Here is a 22,793-nt window from a genome sequence, read left to right as displayed (position 1 = left end):
CCTAGTGTTTCTGTGATTCTGATTCTGTGAACAGAACTGCACATAGAAATCAATTCTTCTGTGTGTGGGTAGCTGTGGATTTTGTTATCTATTACCTAGAAGTGAGAATTCATTTTGCATTTCAGTGTTGATTTTAATCTTAATGTCTGCTTTTTACTTAAAGCACAGGTGTGAATTTAGTTGTGGAACATACGCAAGTTATGTAAAATCTCTGCCTTCTGATTCTATAACATGGCTACCACATCAGTTCATTTGTTGAAACTGTGTTATTTGGAGTAGGTGATCCTGGCAGATAGATTTTTTTTTTTTTTTTTTTTGAGCAGCTATACCCAAGTTATATTTCTTCTGCAGGAATCTTAGATTAACATTACTTTTTCATTCATTTGTGCTTTTTATCTGGGAGAATTGAGGAAAAGACTGAGCTGAGAATGGGCCTGTTCTGTAAAAAACTGAACAAAAGAACACTGCTGCAGTGAAGCAGTTCTTTACTGCTGAAATTCTAAAGAAAATATCCTATTGATTCTGAAGTCTAGATCAGCTTTAAAAAGTGGTTGTTCCCACTTGGTTTGTAACTCTCATCTTTGCGCATCATGTTGCTCTGAAATGTTTGAAGTGTTGATTAAATGGTGGGTGTCTTACTTGTAAAGTATGGTACCTGAATCAAATTATAAGTATCTGTGGAGAAGTTATAAGTGTGTTTATATAGAGTGAATTGCCATCACTATGTAACCTGATTTTTTTTTTTTTTTTGTTAAGCAATATACTCACAGATTTAAATTTCTTTTCAGCTCCATTTACCTCTCAATTCACCTCTACCTGGAAGTGAGTTGACTAAGGAACCCTTTCGATGGGATCAGAGGTTATTTGCTTTGGTTCTCCGTTTGCCTGGTATTACGGCACCAGAATCAGAGCAGATGACAGGGGTACCAGTGGATGACTCCGCAATCACACCTATGTGCGAAGTCACAGGAGGTGAGTGCCCTGGTTTCCCTTGACAAGTCAGTACCTTTGAAAATGAAAATTAGTTCAATTTAGCTCTATTAATCACGTGAGTGTGGTAGAATAAGTATTTCTAAGTTCTTATATTACTTGTAAAAACTCAAAACTTCAATATAATATAAATAAATATAATATAAAGCATATTTAATAATTTAAATATTTAATATTTGATAATATAAATACATATAAATTAAAGACACTTATTGCATTAAAGGTAGAGACAAATTAACTTGTCTTGGAAGAGTGTGAATCTTTATAATACTTTCTTTAGCACTTTTTTAGAAAACTTACTTTTTTCTAATGCACTTTGGTATTGCAATTAGAAATTGTAAGAATTGAGTCTGTTCTGCAGTAGAGTTTTGCTAAATTCCTCTCATAGTCTGATCTAAAGAAGCCAAAAGTGAAGGAAATGTGGTGTTTTGGTTTTTTTTCCTTCCAGAGCATACAGAAGGCAATGCAGAATGTATAATAATTCTGCAAAATTGATACTTTTCTCTCCATCATAACTCATATTCTTAATCTCTTAGAAATTATAATCAAACTCAGACATTAATTTTGTAATTTCTTTGTAGAAATTATATCATATACTAAAAACATAGTGATTTTTCCGATGTGATAGAAAGCAAGTAAAGGGATTTAAAAAAGCATTCCAAAAGGATTTGATTCCACTGCTTTCTGACTGTAATGGCGATGCTAATAGTGCTTTGCTGAAATTCGTGGACAGTTAAGTGTTGATGTCTGTCACAAGGGGGAGCCCATTTTCCATGGATGCAACCAAGACTTTGAGTCAAAGTCATTAAGGGGCTAAAACCCAAACATTTCCAGTGAGTTGCATGTAACACACTCACTGCTTTCACTAGGTTGCCTTGTGGCTTAAACAGAGAGGGAGTGTTTGGTAGAAGCTTTTATCAGTGATCATACATAAATCAATGTGTGTGGTCGGTGAACAGTTTTAAATGATCCAAGTTAAAATAAGGGCAGAAACACTGAACAACTTTAACCTTGACTGTTTTGTTTTAGGTCGATCATATTGTGTGTGCTCTCCAAGAATGCTGAATCAGTGTCTTGAGTCATTGGTGCAAAAAGTGCAAAGTGGAGTGGTAATAAATTTTGAAAAAGCTGGACCAGATCCCTCACCAATTGATGGTACCTGAAATTTTTTATACTGTGATACCAAATGGCAGGGATGACTATCAATTTAATTTAGTGAACTTAATGTAATAGTTGCCAAAACAAAAGGAAAACTGTTGCAATGTAAAAGACATTAATACAAAAAGAACCTGCTACATTTGAAGTTATCTTGTATTTTTTCAAAACACTGGCTATAGCTGCTAGGCGCTGTGTAAAACCTCTACATTTGGTCTTATTACTCAGGTAGTTTTAAATGCAGTTATTCACATCAAGCATAGTTAAATGGGTTCATAAGTTTTAAGCAGTAGTTTTCAACCAGCTAGAAATGTTAATGGCTTGTTATGGAAATGTGGGTTTATATGCTTATCCATTTTTGTTTAATGTAGTAAACTGGCTGCATTAAGAGTTAAAACAGCAAATACAACTGCACAGCCTTAACTTCTTGTTCTAAATGGCTTAGCTAGGTCCCTCTTAGGATGTTACTGGAAAGTGTTTGTGGGATTTTTTTAAATCTTGCTTTGCTGCAATAAAAAGTTAGTCCAACAGTATTAGTCATGTATCAATTTTATTTTTTTTTAGTGCATGGAGATTTGAAGCTTATCTAGTAATAACAATGGGAGGAGTAAGAAACTGATTATTATGAAGGGCTCCAGATAATTGGCTTTCTCAGCTCTGATCCTGTAAACATTCAAGGCTTATTTGGTTTCTCATAGTTTCTGGGGTTTTGTAGAAATGCTTACTGACAGCTATCTGCTATTCTTAGAAATAATATTAAATGCAGGAGGAGCTTCCCTAGGCATATAGTTCTTAAACTCTTCAAAAAAGTTCTTTAATACTCTTTCTGAGTTTTAACACTATATTGACTCATAAAACCTTTTTCTTGTATAGATGGGCAGGTGGATATATCTAGACCTTTTGGACCCCAACCTTGGCACAGCTGTCACAAACTTATTTATGTTAGACCAAACCCTAAAACTGGGGTTCCTATAGGTCATTGGCCTGTTCCTGAATCCTTTTGGCCAGATCAAAATTCTCCAACGCTGGTACGTACTGAAGTTAGATAAACCAAAAGGTTTGTGCATGGGGGGAATATTCCATTTCCTATTAGGAAATAGGATTTCCTATTAACTTATTTTTAAATCTTGACATACATACTTCACTGTAGCAACTGTAAAAGCAGTGTGACCCAAGAAGGATCATTGTTAACCTGTGTTACAATTATCTCAGATAAATTGCTGATGAGCAAATAATACTATGGGGTTTGCTTTTTAGTAACTTTAAAGCATTAAGAAACTGCCTGTAACAGATTTATTTGTTGACCTAGTACATGCATGTAATATTTCTGTTTGAACTATGTTAAAATATCAAACCAAAAATAAGGTGGCATTTTGATAATAGACTATAAAATTCTATTGCCTCGCAGATGGTTTTAATAGAAGATAGTATGATCTTCCCAATTATGAATTGTTGTGATAGTTCTGTCTTCATTCTAGTAGGTGAATGTAACTTCGTCTGTTGTTCAGTGTAGCCATACCTTCGATTTATCCCAAGTAGAGAAACTCACCCTGTTTGTTTTTTTTTTAAATGCTACCCACAGAATTCATTTTATTTGTTCTTTTTCATAGAACAATGTATGCTACTGCCTTTTGCTTGGTCTGAGAACTAATCATTAGTATAGTATAATGTATTTTTGTATTTCTGCTGATCTTTGAAAATCATTAAAGTAGAAATAATGCAGTTGTATAATAGTTCCCTACAATTCATGATGATTTTTATTAAATTTGTGTTTTTTGATTGGAAACTAGTGTGCTGACTAGCAAACTCATTGAACTTTTCATAAAATTTATCTCCTTTGTTTGAAAAATATAGCAAGTCCTTTGAAATACAAGTTGCTGAGGAGTATACAAATACGAAATTTCAATCATATTTACAGGTTTGACATTGCTGGCATCTGTGGCCACATTCATTGAAGGATGTGGATGCCCTTCTGAACTACAAAGCAAGCTAGCATACATATGAATAAAAGTAAATCTTCTATAATAATTTAAAAAACAAAATGTCATTGGGTACTGGATATTAAAAAACTGCTCTGTAGGAAAGCTGTCCTGTGTACTCTTTGTAATCGCTATCAATGGCATGTCTGCCTCCATTCACTGTATAGAGTCAGTACAGTTTGACTGTTACTGTAGATCTTGGTTGAGATTGCTAAAATAAATGTTTTCAAGTGAAGAGTTCTTGAAATCAATCTGCTAAAAACATGAGGTTGACTTACCCAAATGGTAAGAACATGAGAAAAATTTCTTTTCTCAGCTGTAGCATGTATAGCTGTAGCATGTATAGCTGTCATAACTGCATAAAGCACTGGATTATTGCATGTGCAGCTAAATTCCTGTTGACATCAATTGGAATTCCACATTGAACCTTCCTTATGCAATGTTGGGGAGCTAAGTTTGCTGATAGTGTTTCAAGATTTGTATTTCCTTACTGTTCTGAAAATATAATGTTAAAACTTAGCATATGTTGTAACTCTTGTCTATCTAAGAGTTCATAGTTAGATATATTTATTTTCCTCCCTGTTACCTGATCCACATTGGAGTTGCCTCAAACAGTCCTACCCCAACAATTGTTTCGTGTACTGTGGGTAATAATACTATCAAGGCTTTCTTAAATGGATATGAAAGTCTGCTAATAATTATCTTGGTAGCTTAACATGTAAATGGCTGCTCCCACTGCTCCGAGGTAAAAATAGTTCTGCTGTCCAGTCAAGTGTTATTGGACATCTCAAGTCTTCGCATTCAATTTCTTTTGCAGCCTTTTTATTCCTAGTATAACTGCTTCATGGCTTGGTCAAAAACTCCACTACAACTATTTATTGGAGGCATCTTCTTTGAAGAGAATTGCAGTTCCTTCAGTTGGTTGGGCCTCCTGTTATGTGTGCACTTGGACAGTACACCTTCCTCAGAGTGGAGACACTCAAGGCAAGACCAGCTTTCTGGGCAGATAACATTTGGGTGGCTCAATCCTAAAAGGAAGAGGCCAGAGCTTATAGATGTAGAAAAATTATTTTCAAGGTGAGGTGGTAGGAAGGTCCAAGAAACCCTGTGTTTCCCTAGTTCATCTTACGTATTTATTAGTTACCTTCTTGTAAAGAGAGTAAATGAAAGGAGGTTTCCCAATTGAGCCCTTCCCCAGATTCTAGTAGTATTTGAGGGGGCTCCGGGTAAGTATAAGAACTTACATTCCTGTCCTGAAAACCCTTCAGTGGAAGGTGTACAGCTCCAATTTTCATCATACACAAAAACTCCGCTTTCCCTTTCACCAAAAAAAATTTCAAATATGTTGTTAACTTAGACTTGAAACTTGAGGCACAAAGGCCTTTTCACTGTGATTAATAAAAAGATTGAAGTCCAAACACTTAAATTGAAATAATTTTTCACAGGCGTGGTTAAAATGGGAATTCTTCTAAAGCTTGTTTTTTTCTGAATTCATGCTGCTCTTGGTTATTATAATTCAGTTTGAATTTTGTTATTGTTAAATCTGTCAGGGAGGAAAAGTGCTGGAGAAGGTCAGCAAGTGCAAAAGTGCAGCACCTGCTTCTGTGGAGAATAAAAATGGGCATGCCCCAGAGTAGCATTGAAGATTTTTTTTTTTTTTTTTTTTGTCCTCACTGGGATTTACTTCCATTTGCAAAGTTTTTCTGTATATGCAAGAGTTTTTACTTACTGTTCTAGACTTACTAGGTAAAATAATTGGCATTTATTTAGAAAATAAGATTCCTTCAGATTTTAAGACAATGCTTACAACATAAATTAATTGCTTAGGAGTCATTAACAATAAATATGTATCCTGTATTGAATAGGCTTCTTAAATATGTCTGTTTTCGTAGAACCTGTATTACTTCAGTTGTCATACCACAACTGCATTTTAATCATTGTGCAGACTTATTAACAGTGAAATGCTTATGTTTAGCCACCTCGCACATCTCATCCTGTGGTGAAATTCTCCTGTACTGACTGTGAACCGATGGTCATTGACAAACTGCCTTTTGATAAATATGAGTTAGAACCTTCACCACTGACCCAGTTTATCCTGGAGAGAAAATCCCCTCAGACCTGCTGGCAGGCAAGTAGCGTGCATGCTGAACTGAAGTTATTTACAGAATGTTGTTTTTCGTAGACTTTAATCAAAATAGGATGTAAAATTTCAGTACACAATGTTTTGGATTTACATACAATATAATGTGTTTTATTGCAGGTATATGTGAGCAATAGTGCAAAATACAGTGAACTTGGTCATCCTTTTGGTTACTTGAAAGCTAGTACAGCGCTGAATTGTGTGAATTTATTTGTGATGCCTTACAATTATCCAGTCCTCCTTCCGCTGCTAGGTAAATACCACTTCATAAACATTTTCTTAGGTGGTAGACAATTGAAAAATTGATCTATCTAAATAGTTTACTGCAATTAATGCCAATATTAATCACACACCTGTAGAAGGGTAGAATTGAGCAATGTATTTGTCCTCAATAACTTGATTCACTTGTCACCAATTGGGTGACCTTCATGACTCAGACTCAATGTCTAAGATGATTTACTTCATCATCATTCTTTCAGGTATGTTTTGGTCTCACTTCTTTCACTATTTTGGGAGTCATTTTTCCCAATCTGTTGTCTCAATTAACAATTTTATTTGATAAATAATTTATGAAGTTCCATCTTTTGTCTGCAGCATGGATTTTGTGTGTGTGCATATTTAGTTTAGTTGTATGTATGTTAAAATACATATATTAATTTAAGCATTGAGGAATTGGCATATCTTTGAGAGTTTATTCTATTAGAAAAAAGACACAATGTGTTCTAGATGTGTCTTTCATTTTGTCTCTTTTCTTTTTGTAACCATCAGATGATTTGTTTAAAGTACACAAGGCAAAGCCTACATTGAAATGGCGACAGTCATTTGAAAGCTATTTGAAGACAATGCCTCCTTATTATCTTGGGGTAAGATGACTGACTTTGTTAAAATTTCTTTTATTAGGTAACTATAGTTATCTTTCCACTATGGGTGTATTCCATATTTCAAGTAGAATATGTATTAATTTAAGAGACAATAGCTAAACTTCATGCATAATGATACTTACTGTTTTCACTGGAGTCCTGTGGAAGGCTTGAGAGGTGAATGTTATGAAAATTTCATCAGCCGTGACTTGTATATAAATGGTATCTCTGTTAATAATTGATTCGGTGTGAATGGAACAATGCTTTAAAACCACAACAAAAAAATGCTGCCTTGAAAGTCTTTCTTTTTCTTCTTTTCTATCTTTGAGGACTTCAGGTTCTATTTGAAATGGATACAGTTAGTTGAAGTATGTATACAAAACTTGAAAAGTTAAATATGACTGTACAATATATTCCATGTTTCAGCCTTTGAAGAAAGCTGTGAGAATGATGGGAGCACCAAACCTTATAGCTGACAATGTGGAATATGGACTTAGTTACAGTGTCATTTCATATCTCAAAAAGTTGAGTCAGCAGGTAATGTTGAAGAAAAAGAGCAGTAAAAACTTTTTCTAATATCAGGATAATCTTAAAATACTGAAGTCCCATGGCTTTGAAGGAGAAAAGAGCAGAGAGATCAAGTTAATACCTTCCCATAAGCAATTAGCAAAAAAGCATTTGGGTTTTCTGAATTTAAGGAAAACTTGAAATTTAAATATAGACATTATAGACTGGACTATAAAGATAGATATGGAGGTACAAACTGAGGGTTTTTTTGTATTTAAGGAGCATTTTTACTTGTACAGACTAACATACTTTTGTCCAAAAGAAAACATGTTTTCTTACCTTAGATATTAAAGATGTTCTAGCATTTTTTCAGAAAATAGAGATTTGTACTTTGTGCATCTGAATCGGAAAGTGTCCTTTCTTTGGCTTGTGAAATGAAATGGAAAGTGTTCAGTAAATATAAAGTAAACTGACATAATTCAGAATCTCAAATAAGGTTACAGATGCAAAAGTGGCAAGTGACCTTTTGAAATTGTTGACTCTGTTCAGAATAGTGCCCGTGTCTTTGACTAGTCTCCTGCACCAGCTAAAGCATTTCTGCCCTGCTACCTCCATTTTTATTTTGTTGAACTGTGCATGTTAAGCCTTCTTTGTTCAGGATAACAAAATAATGCAGTTGGCTTGAAACTTCAAGAAACAGTAGTGCAAGTACTTGTAACTTAGCTAATGAGTTCTTATAGACGAGCTTTTCCTTAAAACGTTAATATAAGTTATTATTTGAGAAAGCAAACCTCTTGAAGTTTATGGTATATCCTATTAAATCTGTCATATTGCTCAGTATTCTGTGAACTAATCTGTCAACCTAGACATCTTAAACTCTAATGACATGCACTGCAAATTGTAGATAAAGCTTTTCTAACTTCTGAAAGGCTCTGCCAGGAGAGACTCAGTATTCTTAATAAGTACATATTCAAATTTTGAGTAGCCTACAAATTTGTGTGAAACTGCAAAACCAGCATTGGCAGGTGCATTACTAAATTATTTTTTGGCTCTTTGTTCAACTATATTCTGCCAAAAAGCTGGTGTTTATGAACATGTTTAATTTTGGTACAAATCTAACATAATATTGGGGGTTAGGTCTATCTAGTCAAACAGAATCACATATTATAATGTATTTCATATTTATTAATGTTATGATTATTTGTATTGAGCTTTTAAAAAGTTGATACCATTGTGTGACTGATCACAACTATAGTTGTGGGAGAATCGGTCTTTTGAGAGTTCCAGTGTTTAGCTGTTACCATAGAAAACAGTCTATGTGAGCACAGGTAGATTTGCAGAGAATTACTAGTCCAGTTATGGCATTTTATGAAAATAAAAGCATTGCATGCATATTGGTGCTTAGATACCATAATGGGCAGCAGAGGAGAAATATGCAGAAGACCTAGGCACAAACTGTTCACTATATTTAAAATTGTAGTAAGCATTAAGTGGTTATGTATTAAGCACTCCTTAAGCACTCATCCTGGTTATGGTCATCATAGTGTGTTAGCACATTGTTGAATCTTCTAGGTAGGAATTTAAAATGAATAAGTCTGACTAATCCTTTTAAGAGCATATTGTCAATTTTATTTATTTATTTATTTCAAATTAAGGCCAAAATAGAGTCCGATAGAGTCATTGGCTCTGTAGGCAAAAAGGTAGCGCAAGAGACTGGAATTAAGGTCAGAAGCAGATCACACAACCTGTCTATGGCACATAGGAACGATTTTCAACATCTGCTACAGGGGATTACTGGGGAAATTCCTCATAGACCTCTAGACCTCAATATGAAGGAGTATGCTGGGTTCCAAATAGCTTTGCTGAATAAGGTAAGCACCACTGTGTGTAATGTTGTTATTTTCAATATACTTCCATTGAAATGCTGGATATTGTTTCATACATGGTATTAATTGGAACTTTATTTACTGGAACCATAGGATTTAAAACCTCAGACTTTTAGAAATGCTTATGACATACCCAGAAGAAATCTTTTGGATCAATTAACACGAATGAGATTTAATTTACTGAAGAGTACTCGCAAGTTTCTCAAAGGACAAGATGAAGGTTAGATAACAGTTTATTTTTTTGCCTAACTGCGATATGAGTGGTACTAAAAAAACAAAGACTGTAACAAACGGTGTAGTACTTTAAAACTCAGTAGATGTCTGATACTGCATTAAACTGTTTTTAAGGTTGTTTTTTTTTTTTCTCCTTAAATAACTTATTGGAAGAAAAAATGGTGAGCATAGAGGAGATGGGTATTCACTGCTCTGTCCTTCAATCCATAAGATGAGACCTGGGATTTTACATAAGATTCTTTGTTCACTGTTTTCCCCCAACTTTCATGATATATCCGAGGAAAAAATCACAGGGCAGTTCTGAAGGTTACAATCTCTTTCCACAGAAGTGGATTGTGAGCAGTGGAAAAGTAAGCTTGCTCACTGAGTACTGCCAGTGTGATTCTTTTGCCTTTTAAGCCAACAGCAAACACTTCAGTAGTCTGCTAATTTATTCCTTTAACTTTCTACTGTGTCTTCTGGCACTGCTTTATGGTATCTAACAAACAGCAGATGATGAAATAAGCAGAGAAAATGAGAAGGGCAAAAAGAAAGTGTATGTTACATTAGTGCTGCCACTACTTAGGTCAGATTAACATCTGTGATCGAGTGATAATGCAATGTGAAATGCAGAGAAGTTGCTCTTTGGGGAGGGGGTTAAACCATATAAAAACTAATGTTAGCTTTTTTTCTGCTATTTCTGCTCGTGTATGTTTTGCTTCATCAAAGGCTTGGCAAATTTAACTAAATCCATAACGAATTTGGAATCAGGTCCTGTGGATTTTAAGAGTTTGATTCCAGTGGTCAGAAATCACTGTTCCTTTGGGAGAATGCTAGTCTCAACAATTAAATTTTGGGTGGCTAAAGTTGGGTAGAGTTATGTCATAGCTGTATGCAGCCTGGCATTACAACTTTGCATTAATGTAGCTTTTGTTTGTAGTAATGTTTTAGCTATTTGTTCCCAGTCTCAGTTTTTTCACCCATCTACCCTGTTGAAAAGTTATGGGACACATTGGAAAACTAACATCTGTGCATGACAACTATTGCTTATTTTAGTGTCATAATGATAAATACACAAGACGTACTGATACCTTTAAGCAAGTTTTCTGCACTCAAAACATGATGTTATAAATACCAATTAGGCAAGAATAATGGTGAGTTTTGCACATCTATTTTGTTAATGCATTTGATAAAAGACTGAAAACTGGAGGTGTGAAGTGGATGTAGACTAAATTCTTATAAGGTGAGCTGTATCATATATTAATAAACCCTTCTGTTATGACAGATCAAGTTCACAGTGTACCTATAGCACAAATGGGAAACTACCAGGAGTATCTAAAACAAATACCTTCTCCGCTTCGAGAGCTTGATCCTGATCAACCACGAAGGCTCCATACGTTTGGCAATCCATTCAAATTGGACAAAAAGGTGACTTCTGTAAAGCTTTTTAAAAAATGTGCTGTTGTGAGTGTGCGCACTGCTGATTAGACCATTCAAAAGAGCAATGTATCGGAGAAGCACTTTGAAGTATTTGGAAAAGTACTGCTTACAAGAAAGTGTCTCAGATGTTTTTCCATCAATAGTTGTCCTATGGAGGGCTGTCTTTATTGGAAACCACTATTGTGGCTCTGAATTGTATTACAAATGAAATACTTTTATCACTGTAGCATAGCTAATGCCTAATCATGTTTCTTTTACCAAACTTCCCCTCAAAAAAGCTTCCTGTAACTTTGAGAGCATGGACTCTCCCTTCTGTCCAAATCTGTCTTGGACTTGACCAAGTTACCAATACCATTTAGAGCTCTTTTTTTAAATAAACATGAGTCATTTAGCAGTTACTGAAAAGGAAGTTTCACAGCCCACTCAGTTGTCTTATTTGGCAGACTGTTGGAAAAAGGCCTTAAGCATATTGATTTAGTCTAGGAAGGATTGGATATAGTTTTCCTGTATTACTTTGGTTGACATTTGGGAGTTCAGTACCTAGTGGCATGTCGTACATAGTTGCCTTATACATGGTAAACATCGTCATAACATCAAAGCATTAATTATATTTTATATCGTGTGTTTTTGGTGTAAAGTTTAAGAATTCTCCCCATTAAATGAATTACAGGGAATGATGATAGATGAAGCAGATGAATTTGTATCAGGACCTCAAAATAAACATAAAAGGCCCGGAGAACCAAATATGCAAGGGATTCCAAAAAGACGACGTTGTATGTCCCCCTTGCTCAGAGGTCGACCGCAAACTCCTCCGGTTGTGAATAACCACATTGGAGGAAAAGGGCCACCAACACCAATCACACAAGCACAGCCTGACCTTGTTAAACCTATACCTATTCACAAAAGTAAGTGAATTGCTATCATCGTTAGAGTTTGCTTTTTAATTTATGCAAAAAAATTGTTTATGTAAAAATACCACTGGCTGATTTCCCAAATATGGTAATTTTATCCCTTATTTTTGAAAATGTTTAAATGTGCATCTGGGGTTAATTACAGAAAGAGTCAACATAGTTCTTCAGACAGAAGTCTTTCATGTGAACTTCCCAGTATAAACAACATATATCCTGTATTAAATGAGGAGACAATGTAAACAGTCAGAAGGATATTCTTCCTTTGCCTGGGAATTCAGAAACTCCAAAAGTATCAGAGTGTGAAGTGAATTTGAATTTTGCTGTAGTGCAGTGAATTCACTTCCTTTAGTGTGGAGCTGAGGTGCTGTGTAACAGTCTTGCTCACTGTTCAGCACGAAAGTAAACTTTGTCAATTCAATTTAATGAGGAAAGACAAGCATGCCATAGAAGTGCATTTTACAGGTCCTTTTTCTTTTGTTGGTAGCCCATATAGTGATTCCCCTTTTCATATAAAGAATATACCTGTGATTTTTTTTAAGCCATTAATTGCCAGGAGATACAGTAATGTGCTCAGTGTATAACCCACAAACACGTTTTCTTATGCCTGGTATGTGCAGTAGACTATATAAGCTGGAGCAACTGAACTGCCTCATTGACTTCTATCCAATGATAAAGAATGTGAAACTGGCAAGTGTAATCTTTGTTTTTTCAGCATCAGAAACAAATAATGAAGTTACAATGGATGATGTCATTGAGAATCATGTTACAGACCCACTTTCATCAGACATTTTCCCGAATACTGTGGATTCAGAGTTTTCAATGTCCTCTTCTCCGTTCAATTCATTGGATCGACCAGCAGCTCATACAGAGGATGTAGGCCATGAACATTTAGGGAATAACTTGAATGTTGATGGGTTTTTGGAGAATCATGAGGAATCGGGTAGTAAAGAACAAAGTACCGAAGAGAACTTGCCAATGTCTTCACCCAGCAAAGGGAAAAAAACAGTGCATTGCAGAAGTTCCAGGGAGATTAATATAGAGCTAAGAGCACAAATTATGAAAGAGATCCGAAAACCAGGAAGGAGTAAGTATACCAAATCTCTCTCTCAGATGTCTGACATGAGAGCTAGACAAAGAACTCATATTAGATCACTATTTTAAAAACATACTGAACCATGAGACTGAAGCAAAGTAAATTTAAAGCTGAAAAGTTTTTTGTTTTTTTTTTTTTTTACCTCTGCTAAAAATTTCCTGGATGAGTGATTAAAACATTGTTATACCTATCAGTGTTCATGAAAGTCATGTTTTTTATATTACCACTATGAGAATTAACTTCCTAGGTGTTCCAGTAATATCCTAAACTTGCAGTATCCTGTGTTTTTCAGTGTTAGTGTTCATTAAACAATATGTCATTGCTACAGGCCTGCTTAATAGGAGATATATCCTAACAGCTTACAAAAACTGAATGAAATCTGTTGTATTTCACTCAGATCTGCTACAACAGATATCTGTACAGGCATTTTTTAAGTAACTGTGATTTTGCTCTTCTCTTTAAGAATATGAAAGAATCTTCTTTTTACTGAAGCATGTACAAGGAAGCTTACAAACACGATTGATATTTTTACAAAATGTTATTAAAGAAGCTTCAAGGTAGGTAACTGAATTGTATTAATCTTATAGAACCACACCATGTACTGCCATGCATAACTGCTTGACAACCATGCAGTTCTTTGTTTGAAAATTGCCACACTGTGCTTTGTACTGCAAGTGAACAATTCCCTAGAAAAAAACAGAAACACATAAACTTCCCGATGTGTGGTGTTTGCACAAGCTTACCTTTTTGCCTCAGATTTTTGTCTTAAAAATGTTAGCAGCTGTAACTACCAAATCACCATAAATGTAGATAGACAACGGTATAGAAAGAGAAGGTAATGTTAGAAAATCATTCAAGTTCCAAATTTCAAGTGTGAGTGTACTGCTAATTTGAAAAACTGACGGAACCACATATTACTGTGAACTAGACTTTCAGGAACAGTTGAAATTCATTATTCTGCATCAACTGAAAGTCTTGTCCTAAAAATAGTTTTGAGATCCAGGTATGATCTGTAAAGGTATGTGTCTCTTCTTCAGATTTATTTCTGTCAGAGATATTGTCCTGTCTAAGGCTGTGGAAATAAAAGGTAGTTTGTTACTGGAGTGGAGATACTTGCTGAGGATTTAAACACTATGTTGTTAATCCAGGTAGAAACTGTTCCTTACAGCGTCCTTAGACCGACTGTACTTGCTTAGCCTTCTACATGCTTACTAAGAAGAAAGAAAGGAGAAACATGTAATTATGATTGGAACTAATAGTGTTTTGAGTTGAAGTGAAATAATTCCAACATCTTGCTTGGATCATAAATATAACTGTAACGTTGAGGCTTATTTCAGAAGCCTCAAAGAATAGTTGATTTTTTTTGATCTAATCCGTTTTTGTAGTAGTCAGCTTTTTTTTCCTGTGGTGTTATTAACCAAATTTTATGATTAGATAAAAATCAAAAGTAATATTTGGATAAAACCATGCTGAGAGTTTAAGGTACGCTGAATGCTGGGCATTCATACAGCTCCTTTAGCCTTCGACTGCCAGCACAGTGGGGCATGTAGATTTATATAGATCATGCTCTTCCTATAGTGACAATTACTTTACCATGCTTTTGCTTGATCTGTCTTTAATGTTATATCACCTGTCAGACTTGTTCCATAGGCTGTACGTTATACATGCTTCCTCGCTGTCTCGGGACACCAAAACAATACTGTTGCTCCTGGAGTCTGTGGCAGCCCTTAATGGGATCGAAATATTTGTGCCTTTAAAATTAAGCTCTTTAGATCATCTGTAATTCTCATTTCTGTTGCACAGCCTCTCTATTCCAGTTATCTTGAGCTGACTCCCTACAAAAGTTGGCAGCGGTTGGGTATTGCTCGTCGGAATTAAATCCTGTCTCTCACCATAGCCAACAGTTTTCTGTATCTATTGGTGGAAAAAGTTTGCAATTCTGTTTTGACTGTTGTTAAACTAATTTTTATTGATTTGAGTGTAGGAACAGCTTAATCCCCCTCCTTCCTCTTCTCTCCTAGATTAGATTTTTATAGTGTGGTCATTTTATCTACCTGTAACACTGCCTACAATCCCTATGCAGTTTTCTGCTTCTTTCCTTATCCAGGCAAGCTATCACACTTAACCAAGGTTTCCAGCTCCCTGCAGGAAACATCTCTAGGCTCTCCAGAGTTGTCAAGATAGTCTTGTTTTGTTACCTGATAGTTGCCCTTTGCAGTGCACAGAATGCAATTCAAATTTGGGATGCCTGCTCGCTTGCCCTGCTCCAAGAAGCTCTGACTGAACACAGACTTAAAAAAGCTCTTGAACACTTCAACAACAAAGTGTGTGTTTAAAAATGGTCCCCATTCAGTTCTGGCAGTTAATCCACTAGAGACTTGTGAGGAGAGAGGAAGATTTCAAAAACAATCCACAGTTTTCGGCTTCCTTTGGAAACCGACTGCCCCCTAGTTCCTCTTCTGATAGCGGAAAAGCTATCACTTTTGAGAGGCAGAAATCAAGGTGAGGTAGAAAATGGATTTTTTTTTTTTCTTCCAGTTGATCATGAAAATATTATGGATGAAGAGATACCACATCTCAATTTCAAATCCTTAGCTATTTCTATTCTGACAAAGACTTTTGTTATGCTTAGTGATACACTTTTGGCTCAGCCTGGGTGGGTGGTGGTAGTAGTAGTAGTAGTAGTGCTTATAAGGAGTCCTTATTGAACACAAGTGATGTGACTTCCCAATGGAGGCTATAACCTTGGATGCACAAAATGAAGAGTTATTTAGGAAAGGGCTAAAAGGGGTTAGCCTATGTAGTGGAGAGGTCTTTAGTTTGGCATAGTAATCCATTTCTGGTCCTAGCACTAAGAATAAGTGTGTTTTTTATTCTCTGCTAAACAGTCTAGAGCAAAATCTGACAGATTGACATTCTCCAAATCAACTAAATCTCAGTATGAGAAATTCAATTCCGTTTTATTTATTCTCCAAATTAAGAGTTTTAAACTGCTAATACACATAGCAAAGCCCAGAGTGTGTACCTAGACAAAATGCTGTGTAATAATAATGCTGCGGCTTGTGATAAAAATACAAACAATTTCAAGATAATAATGAAGCTTTATGCTTAACAGCTAGAACGGCTCAAGGAACTTTTATTATTAAGGGTACTAATTTTCCTATCAGAGTGAACAGTTGAATTAGAGTCAATGCTTAATTCTGTTAATTACAATATTAGTTCATGTGGTACATTGTTTCTGTTGCCTTGAAAAAAATTGCTTGCTGTAGGGATCAGCATTTGGAAAAGAATTCTCAGTGAGATGTACTGAGGGGCTGGACATAGTGTACTGTAAACCTGAATTCTTGTGCCAACAGTAATGTGAGAATAGTTAGAAATGTCGTTTCCCGCCTTCTACCAGGTATTAAGTTTCTAGGAAGTGTCTGCTGTTAACGTGTACAGTAAAGCCCCTGCTTCAGAGGGACTTCAAGGTATTCTGGAAAGTAATATTGCCCAGTAACTTGCACAGAATATGTGAATGTTAAATTTTTGTTAGGATTGTATTATAGTAAATAATACAATCCTAACAAAATTAGCCCTTTCCTAAATAACTCTTCATTTTGTGCATCCAAGGTTATAGCCTCCATTGGGAAGTCACATCACTTGTGTTCAATAAGGACTCCTATTTGCTATTAGCTTAAATAGTTTGACTTTTACTAGCGGGAATGAGAAGGAATAATTATCTATTTCCCAGGTTAATACTTTTCAACAAGCAGGGAGCAGTTGTGAAAGCAATGAGGAAGAATGGAGGGGAAGCAGTACTTGAAGAGGGGGGTTTCTGTAGGGTTACCAAGGAGAATTGTGATGAGAAGGATGGATGTAAGGGCCCAGAGCATGGGTATTCAACGAGATAGTAAGTGGTTGGGAATGGGAGCTTGTTTCCCCATCGTCAAGCTGGGATTGTGGGACAGTCTGGGAATTAGGGCAGATGCCGTGTTTCTGTGAGCCAAGAACATGGACTGGGAGGCCTGACTGGGACTAGAGGCTTTTCCTGGGGTTTAATAAGGTCATAGGAATGAACTCGGTATGTAGTTCACAATAGCACTGGGTTGAGAAAGTGTATGATCTTTTCATTGCTACTTATCTTTGAGTACATGTATGGCTGCCAAAGCATTGGTCAGGGCTGGCTTCTTAGATGCAGAAATGTTGCAAGGGGGAGGGCTAGCCGGAAACAGCAAGGAGCTGTGTGTGCCAAAGCAGGGGTGTAAGTAAAGGTGGCAAAATGGTCTGCTGTTCAAATTTATGTAATCAATATGGAATAGAACTGCAGAGACTCTCCAGGTATGGATTACGTCTGTATTTTCTTTAATGTCTTTCTCAAACTTCTAATTATTTTCTTGTCAGGAAATCAGCTCTGCACTGTGTAATGGCTATTCCTTCACCAGTACCAACTTCACTTAACTTTTCTGAATGCATGCAAATAATCTCTAAAAGCTGTTGCCATCTTTAGGATTATAGTTCTTTTGGCATATGTTTTATTTCTGTACTTCAGAACTTCAATTCTGGAAACAGCAAACACTTAACTCTTTTTCCTGGCTTTCTGAGAGCTAAGTGATGGTCAGCAACATGCTGGAATAGACTATAGTAAGCATAGTTTTGTATTCTCTCGTTAAATGGAAAAGCAATTTAGTAGTTTACCAGAACTGTACAAGGCAGTGTGTATACTTATGAGGTATATATAACCTCATCATGCACTGGACCTAGAATAATAACTGAAGCTTCCAGGGTTCAGTAGAAGTTTTGTGAACGATGTTTCATGTACTATTGTATGCAGCCATTATTATGCTTTCTTTTAAATACAGGTTTAAGAAACGAATGCTGATAGAACAGCTTGAGAGTTTTTTGGAAGAAATTCATCGCAGATCCAATCAGGTCAACCATATCAACAGCAGCTAAGAAACACTGCACACAACAGAAAGCCACAGCAGGGCACTGCTGTCCTTACTTGCATTCATTTTTGACATGCACTCTTATCTCAAGTTCCTATACCTGAAAAAATGAGAAGCTGCTCTGTAAAATGATGAGAAAAGTATCTATCATCTTTTTTTTTTCTTCACTTCTGTTATTTTTGTAATGTGAAAAATATCACAAAAACATTTTTATTTAAGTAAATGGAGAACTTATTGCTTGTCATGGACTTAAGTGTCACTTTCCCTCAGGTTCTATTTTTCTTAATCCAACCTTCAAAACTATCACCTCTTAAGGTTGAACTTTGCCAAAAAGTTGCTTTGTAATTTTCCAAAAAAAAAAAGCACATACATTAAACAAGGTAATGTTTTGTATATACAGTTATTTTGGATATATTATTGTAAGTTGTATAAATGTATTTTGAAAAATATTTAAGAAAAGCACTTTTGTTATTCCATCAATAAAAGCTCTATTTTAATCTTTGTGTAGGATTGAGTACAGTTTTTATTGGAATGGTTCATCATTTTGCCTTCCCTTTCCAGAGCTTCCATGTTCTAGTATCAGTGTTAAAAGTATGAAGAGCAGTTTTGTATCACTGGATATCCTGTTCTTCATCAGAGAATGAGTGGAAGGAAGCTAGTGCTGAATTGCAACTATGGTAGGATGATACCCTGTGGCCTTGTGTACTTTGCGCTTCACTATTTGGTGACTGAACAAACTGATGTAACGGATGTACTGCATGCGCATCCACAGCAATGATAAAACCCACCGTTTTATGAGGATACAACGTAGTAAAGCAGGGGTGAGTAGCCTTTGAGGAATGCTGCACGGAGTTTTTCTGTGTCAAAAGTTTTTACACATTTGCAAATGTGGGAGCAGCCAGCAGGTGCTGCTTCTTGGACGTAAAGTATCACTGAATGCTTTGCTGGCCATGTCTCTCATCTGTGCTAGATGCTCCTAACTTCTGGAAAGCTTTGTTTGATTCAGCGGGAGCAGCTCCCTGCTGATGCTTTTGCTAGGAGTCAGTGGTTCGCAATCTTCACGTGGTTCGCAATCTTCACCCAAAGTCTTTATGGGCCTGGGTTTCTGATGCTTGTGCCATGAGTGGCTGAGTCTTGTACTAAAACACTCCCTATATCCCAGCTTTTGTCAGGATGCTGAAAAAAAGCATTTTTCTAGATGCTTCTAACCTCATTCAGTGTTCTTCAGGAATGTCCATTCTATGCTGTGTTCATTTAAAAAAAAAAAAAGTAAAATAGAAAGTAGTAAAGGTAGTACTGCTACATTTTTGGCAATAATATTTGTTTGGTCACTGATTGAGTGGATTGTTTCTGCTTCCTACCCGTTCTGTTGGTTTTGAAACAGTCTCTCAACTTGATTTCCTTTTCACACCATTTTGCTGCTTGCTTATCTTACGACATCAGCTGGATTATACCTAAATTTGGGACCAGACTGAACTTCAGCTTTGTTCTTAAGTTCTTGACTTCAGGACAGGGAAATAAAGTTGTGCTTGAAAAATAACATATATCACAGTTTTCTTGTGGTATGCTTTCTTTCAGATGACATACTTAGCAACAGTCAAGCTGACTTTAGCCATGATGAAGTTAAGCAGAAGCTGTTGGCCCATATTCTTAAACATTTCAGTGGCAAAATCAGTTTGTTTTTTCCTCAAATGTTTATATATTTACTATCCTTTCTGTAGTTGTGGTAAAATTATTCCTAGAGAGCTGTGAGTTTCCAATATTGTGTACAAAGGAATAAAGTAGTGGAAGACTTGCTCACTCTTATTCTTGCAAAAGTGATATTGTTTGAAACAGTGTTTTAATAAATACATATAATGCAGCCTTTAACTCCATTGAAGGAAAGCTCACCATAGGAGGAACAGAAGACAGTGTATTTATCTAGAGTTTATAGCGAAGGATTTGTAACTCGTCCTATAAAGAGTACTGAACCTGTAAATGAAAACAATAGTAACGTTATTTTGGTTTGGGACCACATTTTCAAAGTGTAGTACAGTTTAAAAACATAAATTAAGCATGGAACTGGCAGATTTGTGATCATTCATTGCTTGTATGGAAAAATCGACTGTAGTTGCATGCTTGCCTTAGAATAATTTGAACATTTCTGTATTAAAATCAAAAAGGCCTTTCCAAGTAGTTGGTAACCCAAATCAGAAACTTGCCAAAACTTGAAACTTACCCAAACCACTGGCTTAAGAATCACGTTTGAACTGAGAAAATAGAGACTAAATTAATTCGTGTTGATCATCTATCCTATAATCATAGGATCATTAAGGTTGGAAAAGAGCTCTTGAGATCAAGTCCAACCGTCAACCCAGCGCCACCATGCCCACTAAACCATGTCTCGAAGTGCCACGTCTACACGTTTTTTGAACACTTCCAGTGACGGTGACTCCACCACCTCCCTGGGCAGCCTGTTTCAATGCTTGACCACTCTCTCAGTAAAGAAATTTTTCCTAATATCCAGTCTAAACCTCCCCTGGCACAACTTGAGGCCGTTTCTTCTCATCATATCGCTAGTTACTTGGGAGAAGTAACCCTCAGCCTCCTCTTCTCCAGACTGAACAACCCCAGTTCCCTCAGCCACTCCTCATAAGCCTTGTTCTCCAGCCCCTTCACCAGCTTTGTTGTCCTTCTCTGGACATGCTCCAGCACCTCAATGTCCTTCTTACAGTGAGGGACCTAAAACTGAACACAAGATTTGAGGTGTGGCCTCACCTGTGCTGAGTACAGGGGCATGATCACCTCCCTACTCCTGCTGGCCACACTTTCTGATACAGGCCAGGATGCTCTTGGCCGCCTTGGTGACCTGGGCACACTGCTGGCTCATATTCAGCCACCTGTCAACCAGCACCCCAGGTCCTTTTCTGTTGCACAATTTTCCAGCTGCTCCTCCCCAAGCCTGTAGCGTTGCATGGGGTTGTTGTGACAGAAATGCAGGACCCGGCACTTGGCCTTGTTGAAGTTACACAAGAGATTATTACAACCCCTTGAATGAAATCACTGCCTCAGATTCATTGAATTTGTGATTCAGTTGTTTGTATTGCTGTTAGCTTGCCTGTCCTTCAAAGGAAAGGGGATGCGTTCAAAACCGAAATTCTGATTAAAAAATCCCAAACTTTTTTCAATTATTTCAGGCAGAGTTATGCTGCTTTAAGTCTTGGAAAATATATTTCTGCTATTACTAGAAGACTGATGCAGTGAAGACTTTTGGTCTATGTGGATATTCATTGTGAACTTTATGGAGATAGTAAGTTTTAAGTTCATCTAGTTAGGTTAATGTATTAAAAGTAGATCTTGTTTACCCTTTCCCCTTTAATACCTGAAGAACTTCAGTCACTAAGTCTGAACAAACAAAATTATTTTGAATGTTTTTACTTTTTGCATTAAAAAAATTAGATTACAAAAAGGTACTTCTGATTTTGATTTGATTGGAAGGTATGTATTCTGTTATGCTTCATATAAAAATCCTGATTTTTAAAAAAGTCTGATTTCCCTTCTATTTATAGACTTTATCATATACTGTAAACTGAGCAATTTTATTCATGGAAATCACACCTTGTTCGTAATCCTGAAGGGTCTGTGGCTCAGGTTGCATAGATCAGGTTTTAGTGCCTTTTTTAAAAATTCTGATTTGCCAAGTAAAAATGTATTCACTGAATGGTAATGATTGCCAAAGGATATTTAATACAAAACCCCCACTGAAGTAGTGCTTTTCTCCTTTAAAGGTGGGTTTGCATTTTGGTCAAAATGTAAGATACATTTTAAAGCAGAGTGTTACATACACCAGTGTTCACCGACTAAGAGAACAGAGTGTGTTGCTTGTAAGCAGGTAAAGAAAATTATTCTTTTTCATTTTCTTGCCAGGCCCCAGTGTTTTACTGAACCCTATAAATGGCTATGTGTTCCCTGGAAATCTTAACAGAGGTGACCCGAGTTATGAGAGAAACTTGGCGGTTTCAAGGATTGTTAGAAAAATTCTTTTAAGTGCGAATTTACTGCATTGCTAAGAATGGTAAGAGTTGTTGGAGATGGCCTGATGCTTCAGAGGAGCAAACACCTGCTAAAAGGTGCATAATGCAATCGTCTTTATTACTGCCAATGAGCTATATGACGTTTGCCTGTGGCAGAGAGTCCGGAGTAACTTACGTGGTTGGACATCTGAAGTGAGATATACAGTCTAATACTGAAGTCAACGGAGCACTGTGGTGCTTCACTCTTTCAGACGTGCTCTGCAGTTTTGTTCATGTTGGGGCTGGGGGAGTTCATTTGCAAGAAAAAGAGCTATCAGTTGCAAAAGGAACATGCGTTTTTTCGGCAGTTCCTTGCAAAAGTGAAGATACAAGTTTGGCTTTTTGCAGAGCTAAGTTACCTGATTACATACATAGAATATCCATGGCTTTTGATAACCTAAATGTCTCGTGAGGATACTAAATAGTGAAGAGTCCAGATGTGCAAAACTACCTCCTCAAAAGTGTTGATATTCAAGAAATGAGGGAAGAGAAACTTGCTTCTGCATATTCAGAGCTGTAGCTGGAGAAAAAATTGTTTGCCTGCAGAATTTCTGAGCTGTCCCCCTAGAAACTGCTGAGGTAGGAATTAATACAAGGAGTTTCAGGCCCTGGAGTCCTGGTGCCTACAGGCAGAAGGCA

The 22,793-nt window shown here is 36.4% G+C and overlaps 2 protein-coding genes across 2 annotated transcripts in view; one reads left to right on the top strand and one right to left on the bottom strand.

Annotated features, from left to right (window-relative positions):
• Positions 1-788: 788 nt before the first annotated feature.
• INTS6 (integrator complex subunit 6) lies at positions 789-18,655 on the top strand (the record flags this gene model as incomplete). Its single annotated transcript, XM_010287496.1, has 14 exons — positions 789-972; positions 2,020-2,145; positions 3,019-3,173; positions 6,100-6,252; positions 6,385-6,517; positions 7,033-7,127; positions 7,551-7,661; positions 9,287-9,502; positions 9,611-9,737; positions 11,016-11,158; positions 11,841-12,075; positions 12,794-13,165; positions 13,638-13,731; positions 18,016-18,655. Coding segments are annotated over 14 exons (2,238 nt in total), but the record flags the coding sequence as incomplete, so codon positions are not given.
• Positions 18,656-20,029: 1,374 nt separating this feature from the next.
• Positions 20,030-22,793, bottom strand: part of LOC104621100 (serpin E3-like) — a gene marked incomplete at its 5' end in the record, with an annotated part of 10,381 nt that continues 7,617 nt past the window's right edge. The window contains one exon of the mRNA XM_010287495.1: positions 20,030-20,073. Coding sequence (XP_010285797.1) covers positions 20,030-20,073 — 44 coding nt within the window. The remainder of the gene's footprint in view (positions 20,074-22,793) is intronic.

Source organism: Phaethon lepturus, unplaced genomic scaffold (genome assembly GCF_000687285.1).
Source record: "Phaethon lepturus isolate BGI_N335 unplaced genomic scaffold, ASM68728v1 scaffold45105, whole genome shotgun sequence".
NCBI lineage: Eukaryota > Metazoa > Chordata > Aves > Phaethontiformes > Phaethontidae > Phaethon > Phaethon lepturus.
The sequence above is the reverse complement of the archived record's forward strand: the minus strand, read 5'-3'. Positions and strand labels throughout refer to the sequence as shown.